Genomic DNA, 22285 nt, shown 5'->3' on the forward strand with positions numbered 1-22285 from the left:
GGGGGCGGGACTGCTGCTTAGACCAGGAAGGGCTTTCCTTGGAGGAGCTGGGCATTGCCCAGCCTTATCTAGGAGCCGTCTCCGAGGGTCCCCTTAGTCTCCCCAACCCCACATGTCCACTGCTCACCCCTCACCTACCCTGGCCGGCCGCGGAGGTGACCTTGCGGAAGCTACGTCCCCTGAGCCGCCACCTTTCTGGTGGAGCAGTGGGTGGTTGGGGGCAGCCAAGGAAGCGAGCGAGTTAAGCCAATAGGTGCCCAGTAGGTCTGTGCCTTCCAAAGGGGAAGTGAACGACTAGACCAAGCGCACTTGCCAGACCTGTGTGGGAAGACTGTTTTGGTGACACCCAAAGCTGTGCTGCAGGCTGGTGATGGCCTCAGACAACTGTGGCGTTTGAGCAGGAAGGGCTTATGAAGGCCACGGCATGGGGTGCTGCAGGGTGGTTTGGGTTCCCACCGGGAAGCAACCATCCAGAGGCCCAAGTACAGGTAGGACCCTGGGTGGCCTTCTCGGGGTCCCAGAGTGGTGAGGGGTAGAGGGTAGCCTGCCTCTTGCTCTGGCAGGGTGGCCCCCCCACCAGCAGAGACTGGAGACGATGCCCCCCACCCCACATGGAGAGGAGGGCATTGAGTGGCTTGGCACAGGACTATAGGACAGGCATTTGTACCCACAGCCTCCCAGGCAGAGGGGGAGGAAACTAGGTCCCGGGGGGCCGGAGGAGTGACCCCTGCAACCTGATGGGCCACCTTATCAGCAAGTGCCAGGCAGGGCCATCGCCGGGTGGGGGGAGCATCTCCCTGAACCGATATCAGTCCCAGAGTCCACAGGACACTACCGGGTTAACGTGTAACCACACGCAGTCCCCTCCACTTCCAAAGCCACTGGTGCCCGTACAGACCACTCTGGGGGGTCACAGGCCGATATGGACGCCCGGAAAGGGGGGCTACCCCGAAATCCTCACTTCGCAGTCCAAGTGAGAGCCCCTGAGTGTGGGAGGGGGGCTGGGCCTGGGTTCCTGGGGACTCAAGCAGCCTGGAGGAATCGGGGGGGGGGGGGGCTGGCCTCCCAGTAGGCTGGGTTCTGTGGGACTGGAAGTCCTGGGATCCCTGGGTGGGGGTGGGATGGAAGCCCCAAGACTTGAGTTTTGGCCAGGTGGGGCCTGACCTCCAAGGGCCGGGGGCTGGCTGGGACCCTGAGGTCAGGTGGGTTCCCAAGCCTCATCGCAGGGGGCTGGGTTGAGCTCCAGTGGTTCAGCAGCCCTTTGTTCCCGAAGCAGCCACACCTGGGCAGGTGCCTGAGCCCCTTCTTCCTCACCTGTGCCATCTACTTCCTCCTCTGGATCCCCGAGGACCCACCGTCCTGCGTTGGTGCCCTGGTCAAGTGCCTGCCTGTGCTGTGCCTGGCGGGGTTCCTGCGGGCCTGCTCTGGCGGGTACTACAGCTCTCTCCTGCAGGTGGCCCTGCTGTTCTCAGCCTGTGGGGACGTCTTTCTCATCTGGCCCGAGGCCTTCCCCTACGGTAGGCAGGAGGAGCAGGGCCATGTTGTCTCTTTGGGACTTCCACACTGAGGGGTCTGGGGTGCAGGGGCGGCTACCCGATAGCACCTGCCATAACCAGGTGGCGTTCAAAGGCACTGGGGTATAGCAATGACCAACACCCATCCAGACCCCTGTCCTCATGGAGCTCGGTCCACTGAGGGGCTGGGCAGCCTTATCTTAGAAGGTGTGTGGCAGGCATGGAGGAAACAGCAGAGGTCTGGGTGTCACGGCCTTGAGTAGACTGGTTGAGGATGGCCTTGCTGAGACAGGGACATCTTGGAGGGGGTGCAGGAAGGATGGTCCAGGCAGAAGGGCAAGCAAACAGAGTCCTTGGGGTGGGCGTGTGCCCGGTGTGTGCGTGTGTCCGGTGATGGAGCAAGTGGGAAGCAGTGGTGGGGGAAGGGTGTCAGTGGACAGTTCTGAGCAGCCTAAGGACAGATCCCACCACGTGGCCCAAGGGCAGGGGAGGCAAGGCCACCAAGGAAGCGGGGTGGCACAGCCTGGGTAGGTGCTGGTGCTCGGGGGCAGTCCTGTCCCTTAGGCTCGGGGTGGGGAGGCAATGCAGCGAAGTCCTCACTGGGTGCCCTGAACCTGTGTCCTCCAGGCGTGGCTGCCTTCACCAAGGCTCAGCTGCTCTACATCTGGGCCTTTGGCCTCAGGCCCCTGCAGCTGGGCCTCCTGCTGCCTGTTGTCCTGGCCTCCCTCCCGTTCTACTGCCTCCTGCTGCTGCACCTCTCCCCCGACATGGTCCTGCTCCTGACAGCCTATACCCTGGCCCTCGCCACCATGCTATGGCGTGGCCTGGCCAGGGGTGGGAGTGCCCGCTGGGGAGCGCAGCTCTTCACCATCTCGGATACCGTGCTGGCCTGCAACACCTTCATCCAGCCCCTGCCCCACGCCCGCCTGGTGGTCATGGCGACCTACTACGCTGCCCAGTTCCTCATCTCCCTGTCGGCCTTCCAGAGCCCCAGGCTCAAGACCAACTGACTAGGGGTCCAGGCATGCAGACATCTGCCCCCTCTTGTCCTGCAAGGACCTTGACCTCCCAGAAGGGCCCAGTGAGGGAAATGCCCTCGGGTCCGGGAGCCAGGCTCCCAGACTCCCATCTGCAGGCGCTGGTCCATTTGGAGATGTGTGGGGACCGTTTGCAGAATCAAAACCACACCAAACACCCTTTCTCCATTCTGATTCCAGGTTCCAGGCCCTTCAACCAGGCCTCTGCCTGCTCCCGTGACCCCAGGTGGCTTCCCACGCTGCCTACCCCCATCCTTCTGGCCCTAATCTATCTTTGTTACCTGAGTAAAGCTGACATTGAAATGACATCTCCTTTATTTGGGAAGGGGTGTTAGGGAGAGGGGCGATCACAATAAGAACAAAAGTTTTTTTATTCCTTTCTTACCTCCAACAAAATTTATCATTTGAGGTGTACGATTCAGTGACATGAAGTACACTCACAGTGCTGTGCACTGACTTTAAAATCCTTGAGGGCTGGCCCGGTGGTTCAGGCGGTCGGAGTGCTGCGCTCCTAACGCTGAAGGCCGCCAGTTCGATTCCCACGTGGGCCAGTGAGCTGCGCCCTCTACAGCTAAGATTGTGAACAACAGCGCTCCATGGAGCTGGGCTGCTGTGAGCAGCCAGAGGTGGTTGTGAGCTGCCGCGAGCTGCCGTGGGCTACTGTGTGCTGCCATGAGTGGCAGGTGGCCAGCGTCAGTGGCCAGCAGTGAGCTGCTGTGGGCTACTGTGTGCCGCCATGAGTGACCAGTGGCCAGCGTGAGTGGCTGGCAGTGAGCTGCCGTGGGCTGCTGTGGGCTAGCGTATGCCACCATGAGTGGCCGGTGGCCGGTGGCCAGCATGAGTGACCAGCAGCCGGCAAGAGCTGCTGTGAGCTGCTGTGAGCGGCCGACCGATGACTGGCAACCAACAGCCTCAGCTGGGGAAGCGCAGGGCTCATAATACCAGCATGGGCCTGGGAGCTGTGTCCTACAACTAGACTGAGAAACAACGGCTTGAACCGGAGGGATGGTGGGAGGTGGAAGAAAGGGGGGGGGGGATTACAAAACAAAGTTCTCGTGGTAAGAACACTTAGTGCGACATCTTTATGTGTGTCATGCAGTATTAAGCATACACACAGGATGCTCACTGTGACCAGGCCTGGGACCCAGGGCTTATGGGACATGGACAATACCCAGGGACCTTCGATGGCGGCAGGATTCATGTCCATCACAGAGGTTTTTACAGATCTGAGGCCAGGAGGAGGCTTTGGTCCATGTGTTAGTTTCCTAGGGCTGCTGTCACAAATGACCACATACTGGGTGGTTTATAACATTAGTTTCTCACAGTGCTGGAGGCCAGAAGTCCAAAGTCAAAATGTCAGCAGGGCTGCACTCCTCCAAGGCTCTAGGGGAGGGCCCGTCTTGCCTCTTCCTGCTTCAGGGGGCTCCAACCATCCCTGGTGTCCCTATGATCTCTGCCTCTGTTCCCACATAGCGTTCTCCCTCTGTGTGTCTTCTAAGAACATCAGTCATTGGATTCAGGGCCCACCCTAAATCCAGGATGTTCTCATCTTGAGATCTTTAATTACATCACCTAGGACCCTGTTTTTAAGTAACAAACATAGGGACTAGGGTTTAGGACTTGGACACCTTTCTTTAGGGGACGCAATTCAACCCACTACAGTCACATAAAATACCAGGAGAGGAGAGGGATGAGGAGGTGAAGAGACTCAAAGAGGAGGGAATCTTGGAGGAAAGGGCAGGTAGCAATGGGGTGGGAATAGAATACTAGGAAGAAAACCCAGGGGTGTCTCTCATCCTGGCTGTGACCTTGGCAGCCCACTGCCCCTCTCTGGGCCTCAGGGTCTGCATCTGAGGGCATAAAGCAGTCAGAGCTGCTCTCCAAACCATGCTTGACTTCTACATCTGTGATGTGTTTTAAGGGAATCTTATAGCAAGAGAGGAGATTTTTACATCCACGATGTGCTTCAGGGGACTCTTACAGAAGAGAGGAGATTCTTCTGTGCTTTGAGAGACACCCCCCCACACACACACCCCAGAGCCCACCTGTTTGTTAGTCCCTGCCCCACCTTCAGGCCAAGATCCCTACTCACCACAGAAGAAGGCTTCGGGCAGGATGAGGCATGAATGCTGTGGCAGGGCCTGATCAGGGGCAGGTGTTCTGAATGGGGTCTTCACAATCTCAGATTTGGTGTTGGCCTAGGATGCCTTCATTCAACCCCTGCCCCACGCCCACCTGGTGGTCATGGCTACCTACTACGCTGCCCGGGTCCCCATTGCCCTATCTGCCATGAAGAGTGAGAGGCTCACGACAGACTAAGTGGGCTGTAATAAAGTACCTTCTCTCTTCCCCTCCTAAAGAGCCCCCCAGAACAACTTCCCACCCCAGCAAAAAGTGCTAAGGAGCCACACTTCAGCTTCTACTGTGTTTCCCCAAAAATAAGACCCAGCCGGACAATCAGCTCTAATGCGTCCTTTGGAGCAAAAATTAATATAAGACCTGGTCTAATGTTATAGTATGATAAGACCGGGTCTTATATTAATTTTTGCTCCAAAAGACACATTAGAGCTGATTGTCTGGCTAGGTCTTCTTTTCGGGGAAACATGGTATCTGTCTGATGACCATGTTTTTTTGTTTTTGTTTTTGTTTTTAACATACAGGCCACTTCTGGAGACAGAAAGATCAAGGCGTCAGCAAGGTTGGCTCCTTCTGAGGTCCATGAGGATGACTCTGCTCCTTTCCTCTCCTCCAACTTGGGGGGCTCTTTCGCAGTCCTTGGCTTCACTAGGATCCATTTCTGCAGGCAAACAATCAAACCTGTCAGCCCTTAAAAACATGGGCCCGTGGCATGTTATTTGGCCCATAAAAAAGGAATAAAGTCCTGTTACATGCTACAAAGTGCATGAACTTTGAAAACATTACAGTCAGTGAAAGATTCCAGTTCCAAAAGACCATTAGTATGGGATTCCATTTATATGAAATATCCAGAATAGATAAGAGACAGAAGTAGAATTGTGGTTGTCTGAGGCTGGGGGGGTGAATGGCAGAATTGGGGTGATAGCTAAATGCAGATGCTTTGGATTCTGGTTGCCCCTCCCCTAGTGAAGACATAGTCAAAAGAACCCTTAAACATGATAGGAATTAGAGAAGTCCACTTTTGCTCCTCAGGGCAGGCTGGGGCTGGCTGGTGGGGCAGGCAGGTTCCTCTCTGGGAGGACAGGAGAAGAAATTCTTATTTCCTTCCTCCTGCCCAGTGAAATCTGCCCATCTCCTCCAGGTCTTCAAAGGGTATCCTGGCTGAGTATATTGCTGATGACATCAGGTAAAAGATAAAGAAAAGCAACTATGGCTTTGCCAAGGACCTTTGGGTATGGTGGCAGCTTTGGGAACTGAGTGGGGATCCTGATGCCCCCAGGAATCTCCCTTCTCCAACCTCCCCCAACACCTGCTTCATTTCTTGCCTCAGTGAGTGAGACAAGGGAGCCAAGACTGACTGTAGGACACCTGAGTCCTCCTACAACATGGCAAGGCAGGCTCCCATTACTTTCTGGGTCATCACATCCTGGCTCCCCACATCATGGCTGGGAAGAAGAAAACCAAGGCTGAGTCAGCTGGAGGAGTGAGCAGTGAGGTGGGAGCCTGAGCTGGGTCACCAGCACAAGATCCAGGGAGATCTAATCCCAAATGGGAATGAATGAACTTGACACACTTTATCCGTGATATGTCATCAGTGCCCAGGTGTCAAGTTGGCCCTTTGGTTGCTGAGAGGAATAAACTTCTTTCTACCCTCAAAAGAAAGGACACACAGACATAACCACATGCAATGTTATGAGTATTATAGAAAGAGATTTGCTTAGGTAAGCTCACACAGGAGGGAGTGGTCAACTGTATCTGGGGTCAACCAGAAGTAAACAGAGCCATAGGCAAGAAAGAACTGGCCAGATGGAGGGAACAGCACGTGAAAAGACTGTGGTGTTTGAAACAGCCCGGAGCACCTACCAAAAAAACCTTAAGAACTTCTGTGTAGTTGGAGTAAAGCTGAGACTGTCTGCGACCTGTGTAGTGCATTCACACACCAACGGGGAACACAGTGCCTTATCCCAGCTTTTATCTTGGGACACAGGAGGGGAGGCAGGGGCTGGATGGAAGACCCCATGGCCAGGTGGAGCAGGAAGACCGAGAGACCCGACCAAGGGCGGGGCAGGGCTGGGAGCTCTCACACTGGAGCCTCCACTTCCTCCTCCTCCCTTCCCAACATGACCTGTGACCTCACCTTTGGGCTGGGAAAGGGGAAATGCTTCCATTTAAAGTCCAGCAGGTGGAAGGTCCAGGGTTGGCACACCTGAATCCCTCGCGGTGTCTGCAGACATGGCTGGTCCTGGTGGGGGCCTCAGGACCTGGGGGAGCCTGGTGCTGCTGGTGAGTGCTTCCAGCCTGGTGGAGTGGGCTCTCAGGGAGGGGCGGCAGGAGGGCCACTGCTGGGTCTGAGAGATGGGGAAACAGGAGTCCCTGAACTCAGGTCCTGAGGGAGTAAGGGCTGATGATTCCAGGAAGAAGGAAGCAGGTGTCTGGGTTGGAAGAGATTGTCAGGGAGTCTTACACCCAGGCTTTTAGATATTGCAGTGTCTGGGGTAAGAGTAAACTCTGGTTTACAAAGACCCAGCAGTTCTGGCCTCCAGGTCCTCCTCCCTCAGACCCTGGAGTCCAGGCCCCCAGCCCCTCCTCTCTCACACCCGGGAGTCCTGGCCCCCAGGTCTTCCTCCCTCAGACCCGGGAATCCAGACCCTGGCCCCTCCTCCTTCAGACCTGTGTGTTTGGCCTCTGGTCCCCAGCCTTGGTCTCTTCCCTGTTCCGTTTGTTGATTATTTTTCTGTTCCTAGTCTTCCAAGGCCATACTTTTCAGGAAGTGAAACCATTAAGTTTATCTCTCAGCCTTATCAGTGGAGCCAACACCAGCTCCTGCGTCCCTGGAGCCCCGCCCCTGCCCCCCAACATACACACACACACCCAGAAAAGACTGCCCAAAGTTGGAGTGACCTTTGTCAGAGCTCAGCGTGGGGGAGGAGACATTGCACATTGTCTCTCCTCTCCTTTAGGCAGCTGTGACTCAGGTGGGGGCAGAGGACAGGAGGGTACTGGCCAACTGCCCAGCCCAACGGTCTCCCCTGGGTCTGGGGAAGTAGGGCTTAGTCTGATTCTTGCCCTCTGGGCTCTCCCCAGGGCCTGTGCAGCTGGACAGGGGCCAGGGCAGCTGGTGAGTGACCCCTGCTAAGTTCACCGCCCACACAAAGGGGTTGCACCTCAACTCCTGTGAGCTTCTGGGGGGGGGGGGTGTCTCCATGGAGGGCACGGTGATCCATGGCAGATGCTGATGGGAGTGGTCTTTCTGGACACGTGATAAGAGCTGGGGATAGTGATCTGCTTTCTGCTCAGATCGGACCTTCCTTCCCAATTCTCAGCCCCCAACCCCATCAGGAACCTGAGTGTGGAGGCCCAGACCACCAGCTCCATCACCCTGAGCTGGGAGGCCCCTGAGGGCCTGAACCCGCAGAACTCTACCTACTGGGTCCAGTGGACTGGACAGGGTGACAAAAATGAGACCCGAAACACGACAGACATCAGTTTCACAGCGGACAGACTTGACCCTGGGTCTTCGTATGAGTTTTCTGTGTGGGTAGAGGAAGGTGGAGTGAACAGTTCCCAGGAGACCCTGAAAGCCACCACAGGTGAGGGAGGCAGCCACTGTTTAATTTTTTGTTGTTTGTTTGCTTTCTAAAGGGAGGTGGCTGGCAGTGCTTGAGAACACACACAAGAATATGGCAGGTTGTGTAGACCAACAGAAATATTATGGAAGCCACACGTATAAATTCAAATTTTCAATGGGCCACACTAAAATAAGTAAAAAAAGAAAAGAAACAGGTTAAATTCATTTTAAAGAGAGATTTTGTTTAGCCCAATAGATCCAAAGTGTTGTCATTTTGACATGTAATTGATATAAAAGAAGACCAATGAGATGTTCTGTTAGGCTGGTGCAAAAGTAATTGAGGTTTTTGCAATTATTTTTAACCTTTTAAACCATAATTATGTTTGCACCAACTTAATACATGCTCAATTTCATATCATTCTTCAAAACTCAGTGTGGATTTTACACTCACAGCACATCTCGGAACAAGTCACGTTTCCAGGGCTCAGTAGCTGCCATATTGGACTCGCGGATCTAGCTACCCGCCCCATGCCTGCTGAGTCCAGTGGTGAAGGAAGGCCTGGAAATGTGGGAACCAGAAACCACAGCTCACTTCCCCTCCTGTCCTGATTTTTCAGCCCCCAACGCTGTCGGAAACCTGAGTGTGGAGACGTGGACCAACAGCTCCATCACTCTGCACTGGACGGTCCCCGATGGCCCAAGCCCTCAGAACTATATCTACCAGGTCCAGTGGCCTGGAGATGGTAACAAAAATGAGACCCGAAACACGACAATTACCAGTTACGCAGTGGAAGGACTTCAATCGGCGTCCTCTTATGAATTTTCTGTGTGGGCAGAGAAGGACGGTGTACCTGGCTCCAGGATGACCCTCGAGGGTTTCACAGGTCAGAAGCACCCTGTTTTGTTCCCTTTGCTTTGCATAGCGGGGTGGGGTGGTAGGAGATGGTTAAGATCCCACAGGAGAAGGTGTTAGCAAATGGGGGCCCACTTGTCCTTAGCCCTCATTAGGCCAGACCTTCAGTGAGTCTGCGGGAGACACTGGCCACATCCCAAGGATTATCCACAGGCCCGCCTGCCTCTGAGTTAGTGGCTGGGGAGCTTTCTAGACATAATACTGGGGAGTATCTTCCTGAGCAACCAGGGCTGTGTAGGGGCAAAGCAGGGCACCTCAGCTTTCTAGACCATAATAGTGGGGAGTATCTTCCTGAGCAACCAGGGCTGTGTAGGGGCAAAGCAGGTCACCTCAGCTCTGGGGGCAATAGGTACTGTGGAATATGGACACTCTGACCTCTGACTCTTCACCTCGTTCCAGCTATGACACAGTCTTGAGGCTGGAAGCTGTGACATCAGCTCCATCACCCTGACGTGGACATTGCTCCTGCTCTAGACCTCCACTGTCTGATATGGTAGCCTCTAGTCACGTGTGGCTATTTAAATTTAAATTCACTAAAATTGCAAATTCAGTTCCTCATTTCATGTGCTCATGAGCCCTACTGAGGGGCTCCCAGTCCCCCTCATTCTCTCACTGGGCTAGTGCCTGCCATATGGGACCCTGAAAGAATATTTCCACCATCACAGAAATTCTACTGGAAAGCGCTGGCCTAGATCTTTACTCCCCCAAGTGTGGCCCCCGGGGGCATCCCCAGCATGCCCCGAGGACAGACTGGAAATGCTATCTTGGTCTTGTCCAGACCCACTGGGTCAGGACCTACATCTTAACAAGATCCCGGTGCTCTGTGTGCACACTACAGTTTGAGAAGCACTGGTCTAGACCACTCACCCTGCATCTCCTGGGACTGGTAGTTGAGGCAGGACTGGGAACTTTGAGGGTTATAAATGACCACTGAGGGTCCTGTCTGATCTGCTCTCCTGCTGACACCAGTTCCTTCTTCCTAATTTTTCAGCCCCCAACCCCGTCAGGAACCTGAGTGTGGAGGCTCAGACCAACAGCTCCATCACCCTGAGCTGGGAGGTGCCCAATGGCCCTGATCTTCTGACCTACACCTACTGGGTCCAGTGGATGGGTGACAGTGACAAAACTGACACCCAAAGCTCAACAAACACCAGTGTCACCATGGAAGGACTTGAACCTGGGACCTTGTACAAATTCTCTGTGTGGGCAAAAAAGAATGATATACCTGGCTCCAGCCAGAACCTCAGCATCTCCACAGGTGAGAGGCACCGATATTCATTCTGTTTGGTAAGAGGCTGAAAACTGGCAAATATGGCACCTCCTACAGGCCCTGGGCTCTGCCCATCATCTCTTCGACCTTGAGCCAGACCCACCCCCCTAGAGTCCATAGCAGAGACGTGGCCATACCTGGGGACTGGCCTGTCGAGAAGTCTGCCACTGAGCGTAGGGCTGCAGTAGCCCAGGTCCCACTGCTAGGAAGTGTTTCTTAACAAGCTGGGCTGTACAGGAACTGGGCACATCACTGTGTTCTGATTACTAGTGGATGGGGGACATAGAAATCCTGACTACCTGTTTCTTTCTCCAGTCCCCAATGCAGTGACAAGTCTCGGGATACAGGACCGGACCAACAGCTCCATCACCTTGAGCTGGAAAGCTCCCCTCGGCCCAGGTCACCCTCCCTACACCTACCGGGTCTCATGGATAGAGGAGGGCAGTTTTGTCTTTAGGACCCATAACACCACAGACAATAATATCACGCTGAAGGAGCTGGAAGCTGGGAGCATGTACACCTTCAGCGTCCGAGCGGAGAGGAACGGGGCCATCAGTGACAAAGGGAGCCTCACTGGGGCCACTGGTGAGACTCAGTCTAGTTCTGGACCCAGTACTATTGGGACGGGGGAAGACAGTGATAGGAGGGTGTTGGGAGCTTCCTGGGAGATGAGCTGTGCTCGGGGACCCTGTCCAGCCTCATCAGACCTTTGGCTTGTAGGCCTGCTTCGTAGGAGGTGTCTGTCCTCAGCAACCAAGTCTTTCCAATTTTGGGGTCTGTTTTTGGGAATAAAGAGAGCCCCTGACTGTCCAGTGCCACCTCTCTGGAACCAACAAAGTCACCAGCTAGACTACCGTCCACAGGTTGTCGAGGAGTGAGCTGAAGCCTCCGAGCCCCGCCTCTCACCTACACACGGAGGGTCCCAAGCACGAGAGGCACCAGAATTCCCCCAGGGATTAGGTTCACTGTGAATGGACCGAATCTGGAACCCTTTAGTCTTTGGTCATTTGGGCGAAGGAGACTGAAGTCAACAGCTTCCTCTAGAAACTTGGTGTATCTAGAAGTGAGAAATGACTCTGCCTTAGGCTGACCATGGAGATAGGTGGTGGGTGAGACACAGTGTTGCAGACTCAGAACAGAGTGGGCCAGAGTAATCCTGGCCCCGCCTCCTTTCTGTGGTCCACACTCCTTAGGAAGTAGACTCATCTGATGACTGAGGCACCTCAGCTTGCTGTGAAGGGGAGGTGAGCAGTTTGGGGTATGAGAATCCTTGAGGATTCAGCCTCTTGAGTGTCTTTTTCAATTCTCAGCTCCCAGTGAGGTCACAGATCTGCAGAAGAAGACTCAGACCAACATCTCAATCACCCTGCAGTGGGAGGCCCCTGCAGACCCCCATGCTGACTTCTACATGTACTTGGTCCAGTGGGCTGGTGGGGAACATCCCCAGAGGGAGCGAGATCCCCAAAGGCGGCCAGCCTACCAGACAGGCAAGACCAATGAGACTTGGTATGTGGTGGAGGCCCTGGTACCTGGGACTCTGTACAACTTCAGTGTGTGGTCAGAGAGGAACGATGTAGGCAGTTCCACACAGAGCCTCCATGCATCCACAGGTGAGATGGGCCCCCTTTTACCTGGTGGGGGGCTTAGGTCTGACCTGGGGGCAACGAGAAGTGAGTGGATTAAAAATCCCATCAGCCTGTGATTTCATAATTTACAATGATACAGAGTCAGAGAGCTCATGGGTGAAGAGACCTATTGGGAAAGACAGAAAATGAGGCATGAAGAAGTATTTTGGTTTAGGGAAAGAAAGGATGGGCTTGTTGTCGTGGAATTGGCGTCACTGGTAGTGAAGTTGGGGAGGGATGGAACACCACCTTGGATGGCACCTACTGACTCCTCTTGTCCCCTCTACCCAGACCCAGACCCTGTCACCATCACCTCCTGCATCAGCACCCATGGGGGCTACGGGGTCATCCTGACCTGGTCCTGCCCCACAGGAGGCTATGAGGCCTTTGAGTTGCAGGTGGGTGGGCAGCAGGTCTCCCAGGACAGATCCTCCTGTGAGACGGGCGTGTCCGTGTCGGGTCTCCAGCCGGCTCAGGCCTACGCAGCCACCGTCACTACCATCTGGTCCACAATGAGGGCCCCGCCTGCCTCTGTGACCTGCCACACTGAGAGCACAGGTGAGCAGAGCCTCAGGGGATAGAGAAAGTCTCTCTAGACCTCATCAGGCCCTGTTGTAAGGGAGTCTCACCTGCTCATGGGGTCCTTTTGTTTGTTTGTTTGTGTTTTCCCAGCTTTCTTTAAAACAGCTTTACTGAGCTATAATTCACATACCATACAACTCACCCATTTAAAATGTATAATTCAGTGGCTTTTAGTGCATCCACAATATTGTGCAACCATCATCACTATCAATTTTAGAATATTTTCATTACCGCATAAAGAAATACCACCTTCTTAAGCCATTGCCCCCTAGTTGCCCCAACTCCCCCATAACCAAGCCCAGGGAATCTCTAATTTATTTTCTCTCTGTGTAGATTTGTCTGTTTTGGACATTTCCTAAAAATACAACGTGTTGGTCCTCTGTGACTGGCTTTTCTCACAGTATAATGTCTTTCAGGTCCACCCATGTTGTAGTGTGTGTCAGTGCTTCATTTCCGTTCTGTTGCCAAATGATACTCCACTGTATGGCTGGACCCCACTGTCATTTCTGTTCTTTTGTGGATGGATCAGTTGGGTGGTTTCCACTTTTTGATTATTATGAGTATTGCTGCTATGAACATGCATGTACCTGTTTTTGTGTAAATGTATGTCTTCATTTCTCTTGAGTATGTACCCAGGAGTAGAACTGCTGGATCACACAGCGACTCTATGTTTAGAGTTGCCATTTGAAGAACTGCCAGATTTATTCCCACCATGGCGGCACCATTTTTTACTCATCAGTGGGGGTATTTAAAGAAGTTTGAACTTCTTCAAACAGGAAGTTTCTCATCATGTCCCACTGACTGTGGTCATAGGCTTCACTGGGCCTCCACAGTTACTTCCTAGGAATCAGGGCCTCTTATAAGATTGGATCTGTGCTCTGGAGAGAGACTGGCAGTGATCAATAGATGAGACTCCAAACTCACTTTCACTGGAGCCCACTGCCCAGGACAGTCTCTATCTTGGCAAGAAGGGTCTCTGGGAGGATAGACCCTCTTGTCCAATTCTGTGGGACCAGGCTCATAGGGGAATGGGCTTCCCACCAGGCTGTGTAAGACCCCACTAGAGCCTGTTGACAGGTCCTGGCAACTAGGATAGTTGAGAAGCTGTAACCTGAGGCCACCATGGCTGATGGTGGTGGGCTATGGACTTGAGTCTACCCTAAGAGCAGGTGTCTGGGGACAGATCCTGGGAAATCTGTGCCCATCAGAGCCTGGGACCAAGGCCTTAGGCACCACCAGCCTCAGTGGGTCCCCCTGCAAGGGAGCCCTTCACCTAGCAAACAGGACATCTGAGAAGATGAGCTTGGCTTCTGGGGAGAACCATCAATGCCTTCAGCCTCAGGGAGTGGGTTCCCAGCCTTGGCATATTGCCGTTGGTGCTGGATCACTCTGCTGTGGGGGCTGTCCTATGCCTTGTAGGAGGTTAAGCAGCATCCCTGGGCTCTGCCCAGTCAATGCAAGTGGCACCACCACCCCACTGGTGACAAACCAAAATGTCTCCAGACATTTCCCGATGTCATCGGTGGGGCAAAAATTGCCCTCGTTGAGAACTATTAGCCTAGGCCAAGGAGGGGAAATGTCACTCTAGCCCCCAGGTCACCTGAGAAAATGATGCATTTGGACCAGTCTCCTGGGGTAGTGAGAGACTGAGAGGAAAGGCTCAGTGGGAGACGGGGCTTTACCCAGATTTCTCCTGTCCCTTCTCTGTCCCAGCATCTACCCTGCAGTCCTTCTGATCACTGTCTGGGTAAGGACGATAGGAGAGATGGGACACCAGGAGATAAGACCCGGGCTCTAATGGCTCCCTACCCCTCCTTCTCCCAGGGGTCATTGCCGGGGCCATTGTTGGTGTCCTCCTGTTCCTCATCCTGGTGGGCCTGCTGATTTTCTTCCTGAAGAAGAGGTGAGAGACTTAGTGCAGGACTGAGCGACGACCGTGTGGAGGTGGGGACCAGGGGAAGCATCAGCATCTCTGGTTCCAGCCTCACTCCCTGAGCCTTTAATCACAGGTACAAGACAAGCCAGAAGAAGTCAGCACCCCAGGATCTGGTCTTCAGGTGAGTAGAAGGTTTTGGAAGCATCCAAAAGGATCACTGTCCAGTCAAATCAAGAGGCATTTGCTGGTTACTAGATGGTTCAGAGGGCAGGATCAGTGAACCCACCTACTAGTCTCAGAAGGACCTAATGCCCTCTGTGACAGGGATCACAACAGTTTCATTGCTCCCCATACCCCAAGCAGCCTGGGCCAGTGACTTTGGAATCAGGTTCAGTTTCTCCTCTGTGACTTCCATTCATCCAACAAAATACTGAGTACCTATTATCGTGTTTCCCCGAAAATAAGACCTAGCCGGACCATCAGCTCTAATGCGTCTTTTGGTGCAAAAATTAATATAAGACACAGTATTATATTATATTGTATTATATTGTTTCATATTATATTATACTATCAAGACACAGTCACATTAAAATAAGACTTGGTCTTATATTAATTTTTGTTCCAAGAGACGCGTTAGAGCTGATGGTCTGGCTAGGTCTTATTTTCGGGGAAACATGGTATGTGTCAGGCACTGTCCTAGGTGCTGAAGAAACAGTGAATTAAACAAAGATTCCTGTCGTCATGGATGTTCCATTCTAGCACAAGAAGACATTGATAAAAAAGATATTAAAGAATGTGATACTTACTTGGAGACAAATAGGCAAGAGGTGGGGATAGGAAGGGTAGAGGAACATTTTAGATAGGATGTTAAAACTAGAGGAAATTGTAGACAAGGTGTCCAGGAATAGCCTCACTGAGAATATGACTAAGAGGAAGTCACCTGACACAGACACTGAGCTAGTGAGGGAGGAGCCATGTGTACATCTGGAGAAAAGGCATTCCAGGCAGAGGGACCAACAAGTGCAAAGGCCCTGGGGCAGGAGCGTGCTTGGTGTGTTTAGAGAACATGTGTGTGTCTCAGAGATTGAGTGAAGTAGGTGAAGGGAAGAGTAGTAAGAAATGAGGTCTGAGAGGTGGGAGCAGATCAGGTAGGACTTTGTACATGAAAGTAAAGACTATTTTTATTCTGAGATGGGTGTTTGGGGAGGGTTGTGAATAGGCCAGTAACACAATCTCACCTATTGAAGAAGCAAAGGCAAGAATAGCGAGATAGAGGAAGAGCTATGTTATAACCCAAACAAGAGGTGATCATATCTTGGACCAGAAAATGATTAGAGGTAGTCAGATTCTAGATACAGTGCAAGCGTTTAAACAGAAGAGCTGGTTAAAGAATGGGTGTGTGGTGTGAGTGTCAGAGAGGACTAAAGAGTGTCTCCAAGGAGTGCAACCTGAGCTCCAGGACAGCTGGAAACACCGCTGTTTGAGATGGAGTGGCTACAGGGGAGCAGGTTTTGGGGGAAGTAGTCGGAGCTTCGTGTGGACACCTTATGTCTGGAATGCTTGTTGGATCTGAAGTGAAGATGCTGAATGGGCAGTTGGGTAAACAGCTCAGTGGTTCAAGAGAAACTTTGTGCAAATGTCTTCATCACTCTGAGTCCTCTTTCGGTTGGGTCAATAGTCATCAAATCTCTTTGTTAGAATGATCCCCAGGGATGGATAAGGAGAGATGGGACAGGGCGAGAAGGGAAGTTGGGAGACCAGCTGTGATGGTCTAGGCACAAAGGAATGCAGTGTAAACTGAGGCGGTGGCCATCAGAAGCAGATGCATGAGGTAGAATAGATGCAGATATAGGGGAAGGCGATGTCCCGATTCTTCTTTGCCATACAACCTGTCCTGGCCAGCATCCCACTCCAGTAAAGTTGACCTCTCCTCACCTTGTCCTGTGCCCACCTGCCTTACATGGCATCTGTAACAAATCACCACATTCATTGGATTCCCAGTCTGGCCCTGTCTATATGTTGAGCACAGAGACAGGGTTTGCCAACCTCAGTGTGTATGGCTGGACATCCCAGCGATAACCCTCAAGGACATCCAGGTGGAGAAAGGCCAGTGGAGCGGGGGACTGCACCACTGAAAGGAAAGTTTATTGCACTCAGAGGTCCCAAGAGAAGGGGCCATGTGGGGAAGCACCGGGTTTGGTTGGAGGTGGGGGAGACATGAGCAAGAAACTTTATTGTGGTTTCTGCAAGAAGGAAAGGCACTGTAAGGCAAGCAGGCTTCGTTTGAATAATTTCAGGGGCTCTGGGGCATGGGGGCTGTCCATGATTATCTGGTACCTGCCTTTGGGGAATTAGGGCAGGTGGAGAGTGGCCCAGTGCATGTGTGTCCCATAAAGGAGGTGATGGGTTGTATATTTAGTCAGTTGTTCAGGAAAGGGAACTGATGGGCCTCCAGCCAGGGTCTCAAGACTGAGTCAAGACAGCGTTTATAAGACTATATGACTGTATTGTATGGAGGGAGAGAGAAAGGGCTGGAACCGGAGCGACAGATCTGAAGCTTTTTTTTTTAATGTGGGAGAGAGGTGATGATATTTACAAGATAAAGGGAAAGAGGAAAGGGTACAGATACAGAAGACAAGAAAGAACAGATGGCTGGAGGAGGTGGGAGGGGATGGAGCCCAGAAGAAGGGGAAGCCTTAAATGGAGAAGAAACACTTTTCCTTTTTTTGCATTAAAAAAATGTGATTGTGGTAAAATACACAGAACATAAAACTTACCATATTAACTTCATTGAGCATAATGTCAAGGTTCATACATGTTGTAGCCCGTGTCAGAATGTCCTTGCTTTTTAAGGCTGAACACTATTCTTTTGTATGGATGGATCACATTGTACTTATCCATTCATGTCAATGGACACTTGGGTTGCTTCCACCTTTAGACTATTGTGAATAATGCTGCTGTGAACATGGGGGTGCACATATCTCTTCGAGACACTGCTTTTTAAAAAAATTATAAGTGTGTTTTTCTAGGACCCATCAGCTCCAAGACAAGTAGTTGTTTCAATCTAGTTGTGGAGGGCACAGCTCACACTGGCCCATGTGGAGACTGAACCAGCAGCCCTGGTGTTACAAGCATTGACTCTAATCAAGTGGACTAACCGGCCGCCCAAGACACTGCTATTAATTCTTTTGATATATACCCGAGAGTGGAATTGATGGATGAAGAACACCTTTTTTGACCCAGCAATTCCACTTCTGGGTATTTATCAGAAGGAAATAAAATCACTGTCTCGAAGAGATATCTGCACACCCATGTTCATTGCAGTGTTGTTTACAATACCAAGACATGGAAGCAACTAAGAATCCATTGAAGAATGAATGGATATTGAAAGTGTGATATACACACACACATTGGAATATATTCAGCCTTTCAAAGGAAGGAAATCCAGCCATTTGTGACAACACGGATGGACTTTGAGGGTGTTATGTTAAGTGAGATAAGTCAGACAGAGAAAGACACTGTATGAGCTCACATATATGTATAATCAAAAAATTTAAAAAACAAATGAACTCATAGATACAGAGAACAGACTAGTGATTGCCAAAGGTGGGGGGACGAAGGGGTAGGTGAAGGTGGTTAAAGGTACGAACTTCCAGTTATAAAATAAATAAGTTCTGGGGTTGTAAACAACAATGAAAACACCTTTTCTTTTATCCCAAGAGCACAGGATTAAAGGAGGTAAATCTTTTTCCCTCCCTGCCCAGCTTCCCAGGGGACATCCGGGCAGCTGATTTTGCTGACCACGTCAGGAAAAACGAGAAGGACAGCAACTGTGGCTTTGCAGAAGAGTACCAGGTGGGGTGAGGATGGAGGGGAGAGGGGAGTAGCAGGTGGGGTGAGGATGGAGGGGAGAGGGGAGTAGCAGGTGGGGTGAGGATGGAGGGGAGAGGGGAGTACCAGGTGGGGTGAGGATGGAGGGGAGAGGGGAGTAGCAGGTGGGGTGAGGATGGAGGGGAGAGGGGAGTAGCAGGTGGGGTGAGGATGGAGGGGAGAGGGGAGTAGCAGGTGGGGTGAGGATGGAGGGGAGAGGGGAGTAGCAGGTGGGGTGAGGATGGAGGGGAGAGGGGAGTAGCAGGTGGGGTGAGGATGGAGGGGAGAGGGGAGTAGCAGGTGGGGTGAGGATGGAGGGGAGAGGGGAGTAGCAGGTGTGGTGAGGATGGAGGACTCAGCTGAGCCGCTTGCACCCACCAGACCATTCCACACCCTTTGGGATTAAAGAAAACCAGTAACATATATCTGTTTGCTTATGTAAAAATTCTGAGGCACGATTCATTTTTTGAATCATTGGAATCTTACACTATGACGATCCTTGGGTCAGTCCTAGAGAAACGCCTTTGTTTTCCCACCACACTCCCACTCTCTAGCCTACTCTTCAGTCCCCACCATCCCCACAATTCTCTCAAATGCCCCAAAGGGATGATGGCACACACACGTTTCATTTCTGTGGGTGCTACAGAACTCCAGGGCATGAGGGTAAATGGGGGACACTGAAGAAGGCAAAGGGAGTGATGGGGTGTCCTTCAGCGAAGGTGGAGGAATTGTAATGTCCACGCACCCCTCTTCTGCCTCTGCCCCCAGCATTTGGCCCTGGAGAGCCATAGCCAATCTCAAAGGGTGGCCTCAGCTCCAGAAAACAGCGCCAAGAACCGGTACAGAAATGTACTGCCCTGTGAGTCTTAAGCTTCTACCGACTTCATTCCCAGGCATGACTGGCAGCACCCTAGCCCTAGCCCACCCTTTACCCCAGGGAGGTGTGTGTCCCCTGCCCACTTTTCCCAGCTGAGGTTCTCTGCCCTTTTCAGAGCTTCCAGTGTCTGTCTGCACCTCAGTAGGACTTCTGTCCCAGCGCCCAGTCTCACTCGTCTCCGTCTCTGTTGCCTCTGGGCCTCTCACCCCTCTCTCTGCATCACTAAAGCTGGCCTCTTCCCCTAGATGACTGGTCCCGTGTGCCCCTGAAGCCCCTCAGTGGGGAGCCAGGCTCCGACTACATCAACGCCAGCTTCATGCCTGTAGGTTGTGGCTGGGAGCTGGGAGGGTGCAGAAGGGGTCTCAGAAGGGAAGGGCTGGAGGAGTCATGACCTGCCTGTTTTCCTTGACCAGGGTCTCTGGAGCCCCCGGGAGTTCATTGCAGCCCAGGGTCCCCTGCCTCAGACGGTGGGTGACTTCTGGCGCCTGGTGTGGGAGCAGCAGAGTCACACCCTGGTCATGCTGACCAACTGCATGGAGTTCGGTCGGGTGAGAGCAGACCTGGGGCCTGAGTCCTGAGCTCCGGCCCATGACACTGCCCCGGACACTGGTCCCAGTGTAGGCCTTGACCAGACCTCACTGACTCCATCCCATAGGACCCCAAGTTCCTTCATCTCCCTCAGTCCATGCAGTGGTCCACATATGGTGTGAATCTGATCCCAATGACCTTGGGATGGAGGGGTCCCCCTGGCTGGGGTGAATCTACACGTGGCTGCCTGTGGGTCCTGCCTCCTCACCAGAGCAGGGGGTTTCCCAGCTCTGAATGTAAGAACCACCATGCAGAGGGGCCTCATGGCAGGTTTTTTGGGCCTCCTGTTCTCTGACCCCCCAGTCCTCCTCCAGGTGAAGTGTGAGCATTATTGGCCTCTAGATGCCCAGCCCTGCACCTACGGGCACCTACAAGTGACCCTGGAGGGTGAGAAGGTGATGGAGAACTGGACTATACGAGACCTGAAGCTCTGGCATGTAAGTCCCGCCACGCTGCCAGCCCCATGTTAGCCCCTAATTCCTGCCCCAGGACATTCCAGGCAGTGCCCTCTGCAGAACTCCCCAGGAAGTCTAACCTTCTAGCACTCCCCCAAGGAACCCCAGTGTGCCCCAGGGATCCCCCTACCAGTCAGAAAACAGCCCCTCGCGTTCTGAGCTCTCCCTCCCCCAACCCATCCTCTGTCTAGACACAGGAGCAGAAGATTCTCCATGTGCGTCAGTTCCATTATGTGGCCTGGCCAGACCACGGCGTCCCCCACTCCCCAGACCCCTTGCTAGCCTTCTGGAAGATGCTCAGGCAGTGGCTGGACCAGACCCAGGGAGGAGGCCCCCCCATTGTGCACTGCAGGTGAGGACCACCCTGAAGCCGCTCCCTGTGAGAGCAGTGGGACCCTCAGGACTCAGAAAATAGAATTATTTGGGTCTGCTAACAGTTCCTTCTCAGGTGTGGGAGGAGTGGGAAAGGCACATGGGGCACTTGGAACAGGGTCTGGCAGGTAGAGAGAACTCCAGGCAGTCTCATGTAATTACTTTCCCCTTCATTAAGTGCCCTCCACTTACATTGTGTTCCCTGGAACGGTGTCTTGCTGAATAATAACCTGATCCCTGGGTGCTCCAAAAATAGATCCCTCCAATCTGTCTCAAGAACCCCCTCCCATGGTCTGACCGCTTCTTGTCCCTGCTTAGTGCTGGAGTGGGCCGCACAGGCACCCTCATCGCCCTGGACGTCCTGCTGCGGCAACTGGAATGTGAGGGTTTCCTGGCGCCCTTCAGCTATGTGAGGAAGATGCGGGAAAGCCGGCCACTGATGGTGCAGACTGAGGTGATGGGTTCTGAGGGGACAGGGCTGGTGGGAGTGGGGCTACAGGGGAAAGCAGGCCAAGGCTCACCCCTCCCTTTGTCACCTCCTTAGGCCCAGTACGTGTTCTTGCACCAGTGCATCCTGCGGTTTCTCCAGCAGTCATCCCTAGCGCTAGCCAAGGAGGAGGCCACATATGAGAACCTGGTCTTTGAGAATGAGGCTGCCATTCATGCCTGCTAGGGGAAGCTAAGCTTTGGGGCACTGAGATCCCAGCCCAGTTAGACTTGAACTCTGGATCCAGACTTCAGCCCAGATTCCTGGACCCCTGGGAGAAGAGTGCTGGGGTCCCAGATTCCCAGGTCCTGCAAGAGAAGGGGCTGACTACACTGTTTCCCTGGGGGAGAGAGGTCAGGTGGGAGCCAGGATCCTGGTTCCTTGAAGGCAGGGAGGGGGTGGGGGATAGAATGAATGTCCTAGTTCTTGGCAGGAGGAGGATGCTAGGGGCCTGGGCTGCAGGGTCTCATGGAAACAAGCTGGGTTCTAAAGAAGGAAGGAATGAGGGTCTGGGATTCTGGCTACCCAAATAGCAATGGCAGGCAGAATCGTGACTATCTTTTGTTCCAGAAACCAGATCAGTCTTCTAGATCTCAGGTTTCCCAGCACACATTTACCTGTACATATTTTTTCTTCTATCCCATAATTTATTAAATCACTGTTCTACCCAAGACTCTTGGCCCCGTGGATTTCTGGGTCTGGACATAGTATTGGGATGGGTTCCTGGAGATGGAATATTTAGGTACTGAGACAAATGTCCTACGGAGGAAACTAGAAGGGCCTACAATTTTGCACCTGAAAAATGTAGCTTTGGATGGTTGGGTCTCTCAGAGAAGGTTCGAGGTACAGAGTTCCGTGTCCAGGGTCTGGGCAGTGTGGATGTGGTTCCCTGGAGCAAGGAACATGGGGCCTTGCCTCCTGAGCCTAGCGATAGGGGAACTTAGAGGGTGGGATGATGTCTGCGGCTGATATGCTGGAGACTTTCACGCTGAGTCTCTCATCTGGATATCTGAATTCTTGGGTCTCCAGAGAGGGTCTCTTGTGTCTTAGGACCACCCTGGCACTCGGTTCTTTGGGCAGTACAGGGGGTGGGGAGGTGGGGGGCTGGATGCCAG

General features: G+C 52.8%; 2 protein-coding genes across 3 annotated transcripts; both read left to right on the top strand.

The window, feature by feature from the left end:
- The first annotated feature begins 9 nt into the window (after positions 1–9).
- Positions 10–2857, top strand: TMEM86B (transmembrane protein 86B). 2 transcript variants are annotated; one of them, XM_019710973.3, is made up of 3 exons: positions 10–973; positions 1274–1517; positions 2142–2857. In XM_019710973.3, exons 1-3 carry the CDS (start codon positions 923–925, stop codon positions 2522–2524), a joined length of 678 nt encoding a protein of 225 aa, XP_019566532.2. In that variant the 5' UTR covers positions 10–922; the 3' UTR covers positions 2525–2857. The 2 variants fall into 2 exon arrangements, with proteins under 2 accessions (XP_019566532.2, XP_019566533.2); XM_019710974.3 differs by having other exon boundaries at positions 1277–1517.
- A 2402-nt stretch (positions 2858–5259) lies between these two features.
- On the top strand, positions 5260–21841 carry PTPRH (protein tyrosine phosphatase receptor type H). The gene is made up of 18 exons (XM_088799982.1): positions 5260–6970; positions 7772–7805; positions 8011–8277; positions 8873–9139; positions 10160–10426; positions 10754–11023; positions 11749–12048; positions 12355–12621; positions 14470–14548; positions 14655–14702; positions 18286–18376; positions 19160–19250; positions 19514–19590; positions 19682–19816; positions 20171–20293; positions 20503–20663; positions 21002–21137; positions 21228–21841. Exons 1-18 carry the CDS (start codon positions 6920–6922, stop codon positions 21354–21356), a joined length of 2793 nt encoding a protein of 930 aa, XP_088656108.1. The 5' UTR covers positions 5260–6919; the 3' UTR covers positions 21357–21841.
- The last annotated feature ends 444 nt before the right edge of the window (positions 21842–22285 follow it).

This window comes from Rhinolophus sinicus, chromosome 8 (genome assembly GCF_057876585.1).
Source record: "Rhinolophus sinicus isolate RSI-liver-muscle chromosome 8, RSI-T2T, whole genome shotgun sequence".
NCBI lineage: Eukaryota > Metazoa > Chordata > Mammalia > Chiroptera > Rhinolophidae > Rhinolophus > Rhinolophus sinicus.

What these genes read in the sequence shown, in the direction of transcription:
- PTPRH (XM_088799982.1), top strand. Translation starts at nt 6,920, where the DNA reads ATGGCTGGTCCTGGTGGGGGCCTCAGGACCTGGGGGAGCCTGGTGCTG. An exon ending in GAGCCTCCATGCATCCACAG is followed by an intron (nt 12,049 to 12,354) that starts GTGAGATGGGCC and finishes CCCTCTACCCAG; the next exon opens with ACCCAGACCCTGTCACCATC. An exon ending in GTACAGAAATGTACTGCCCT is followed by an intron (nt 19,251 to 19,513) that starts GTGAGTCTTAAG and finishes CTCTTCCCCTAG; the next exon opens with ATGACTGGTCCCGTGTGCCC.
- TMEM86B (XM_019710973.3), top strand. Translation starts at nt 923, where the DNA reads ATGGACGCCCGGAAAGGGGGGCTACCCCGAAATCCTCACTTCGCAGTC. An exon ending in ATCCTCACTTCGCAGTCCAA is followed by an intron (nt 974 to 1,273) that starts GTGAGAGCCCCT and finishes TTGTTCCCGAAG; the next exon opens with CAGCCACACCTGGGCAGGTG. An exon ending in GCCCGAGGCCTTCCCCTACG is followed by an intron (nt 1,518 to 2,141) that starts GTAGGCAGGAGG and finishes TGTGTCCTCCAG; the next exon opens with GCGTGGCTGCCTTCACCAAG.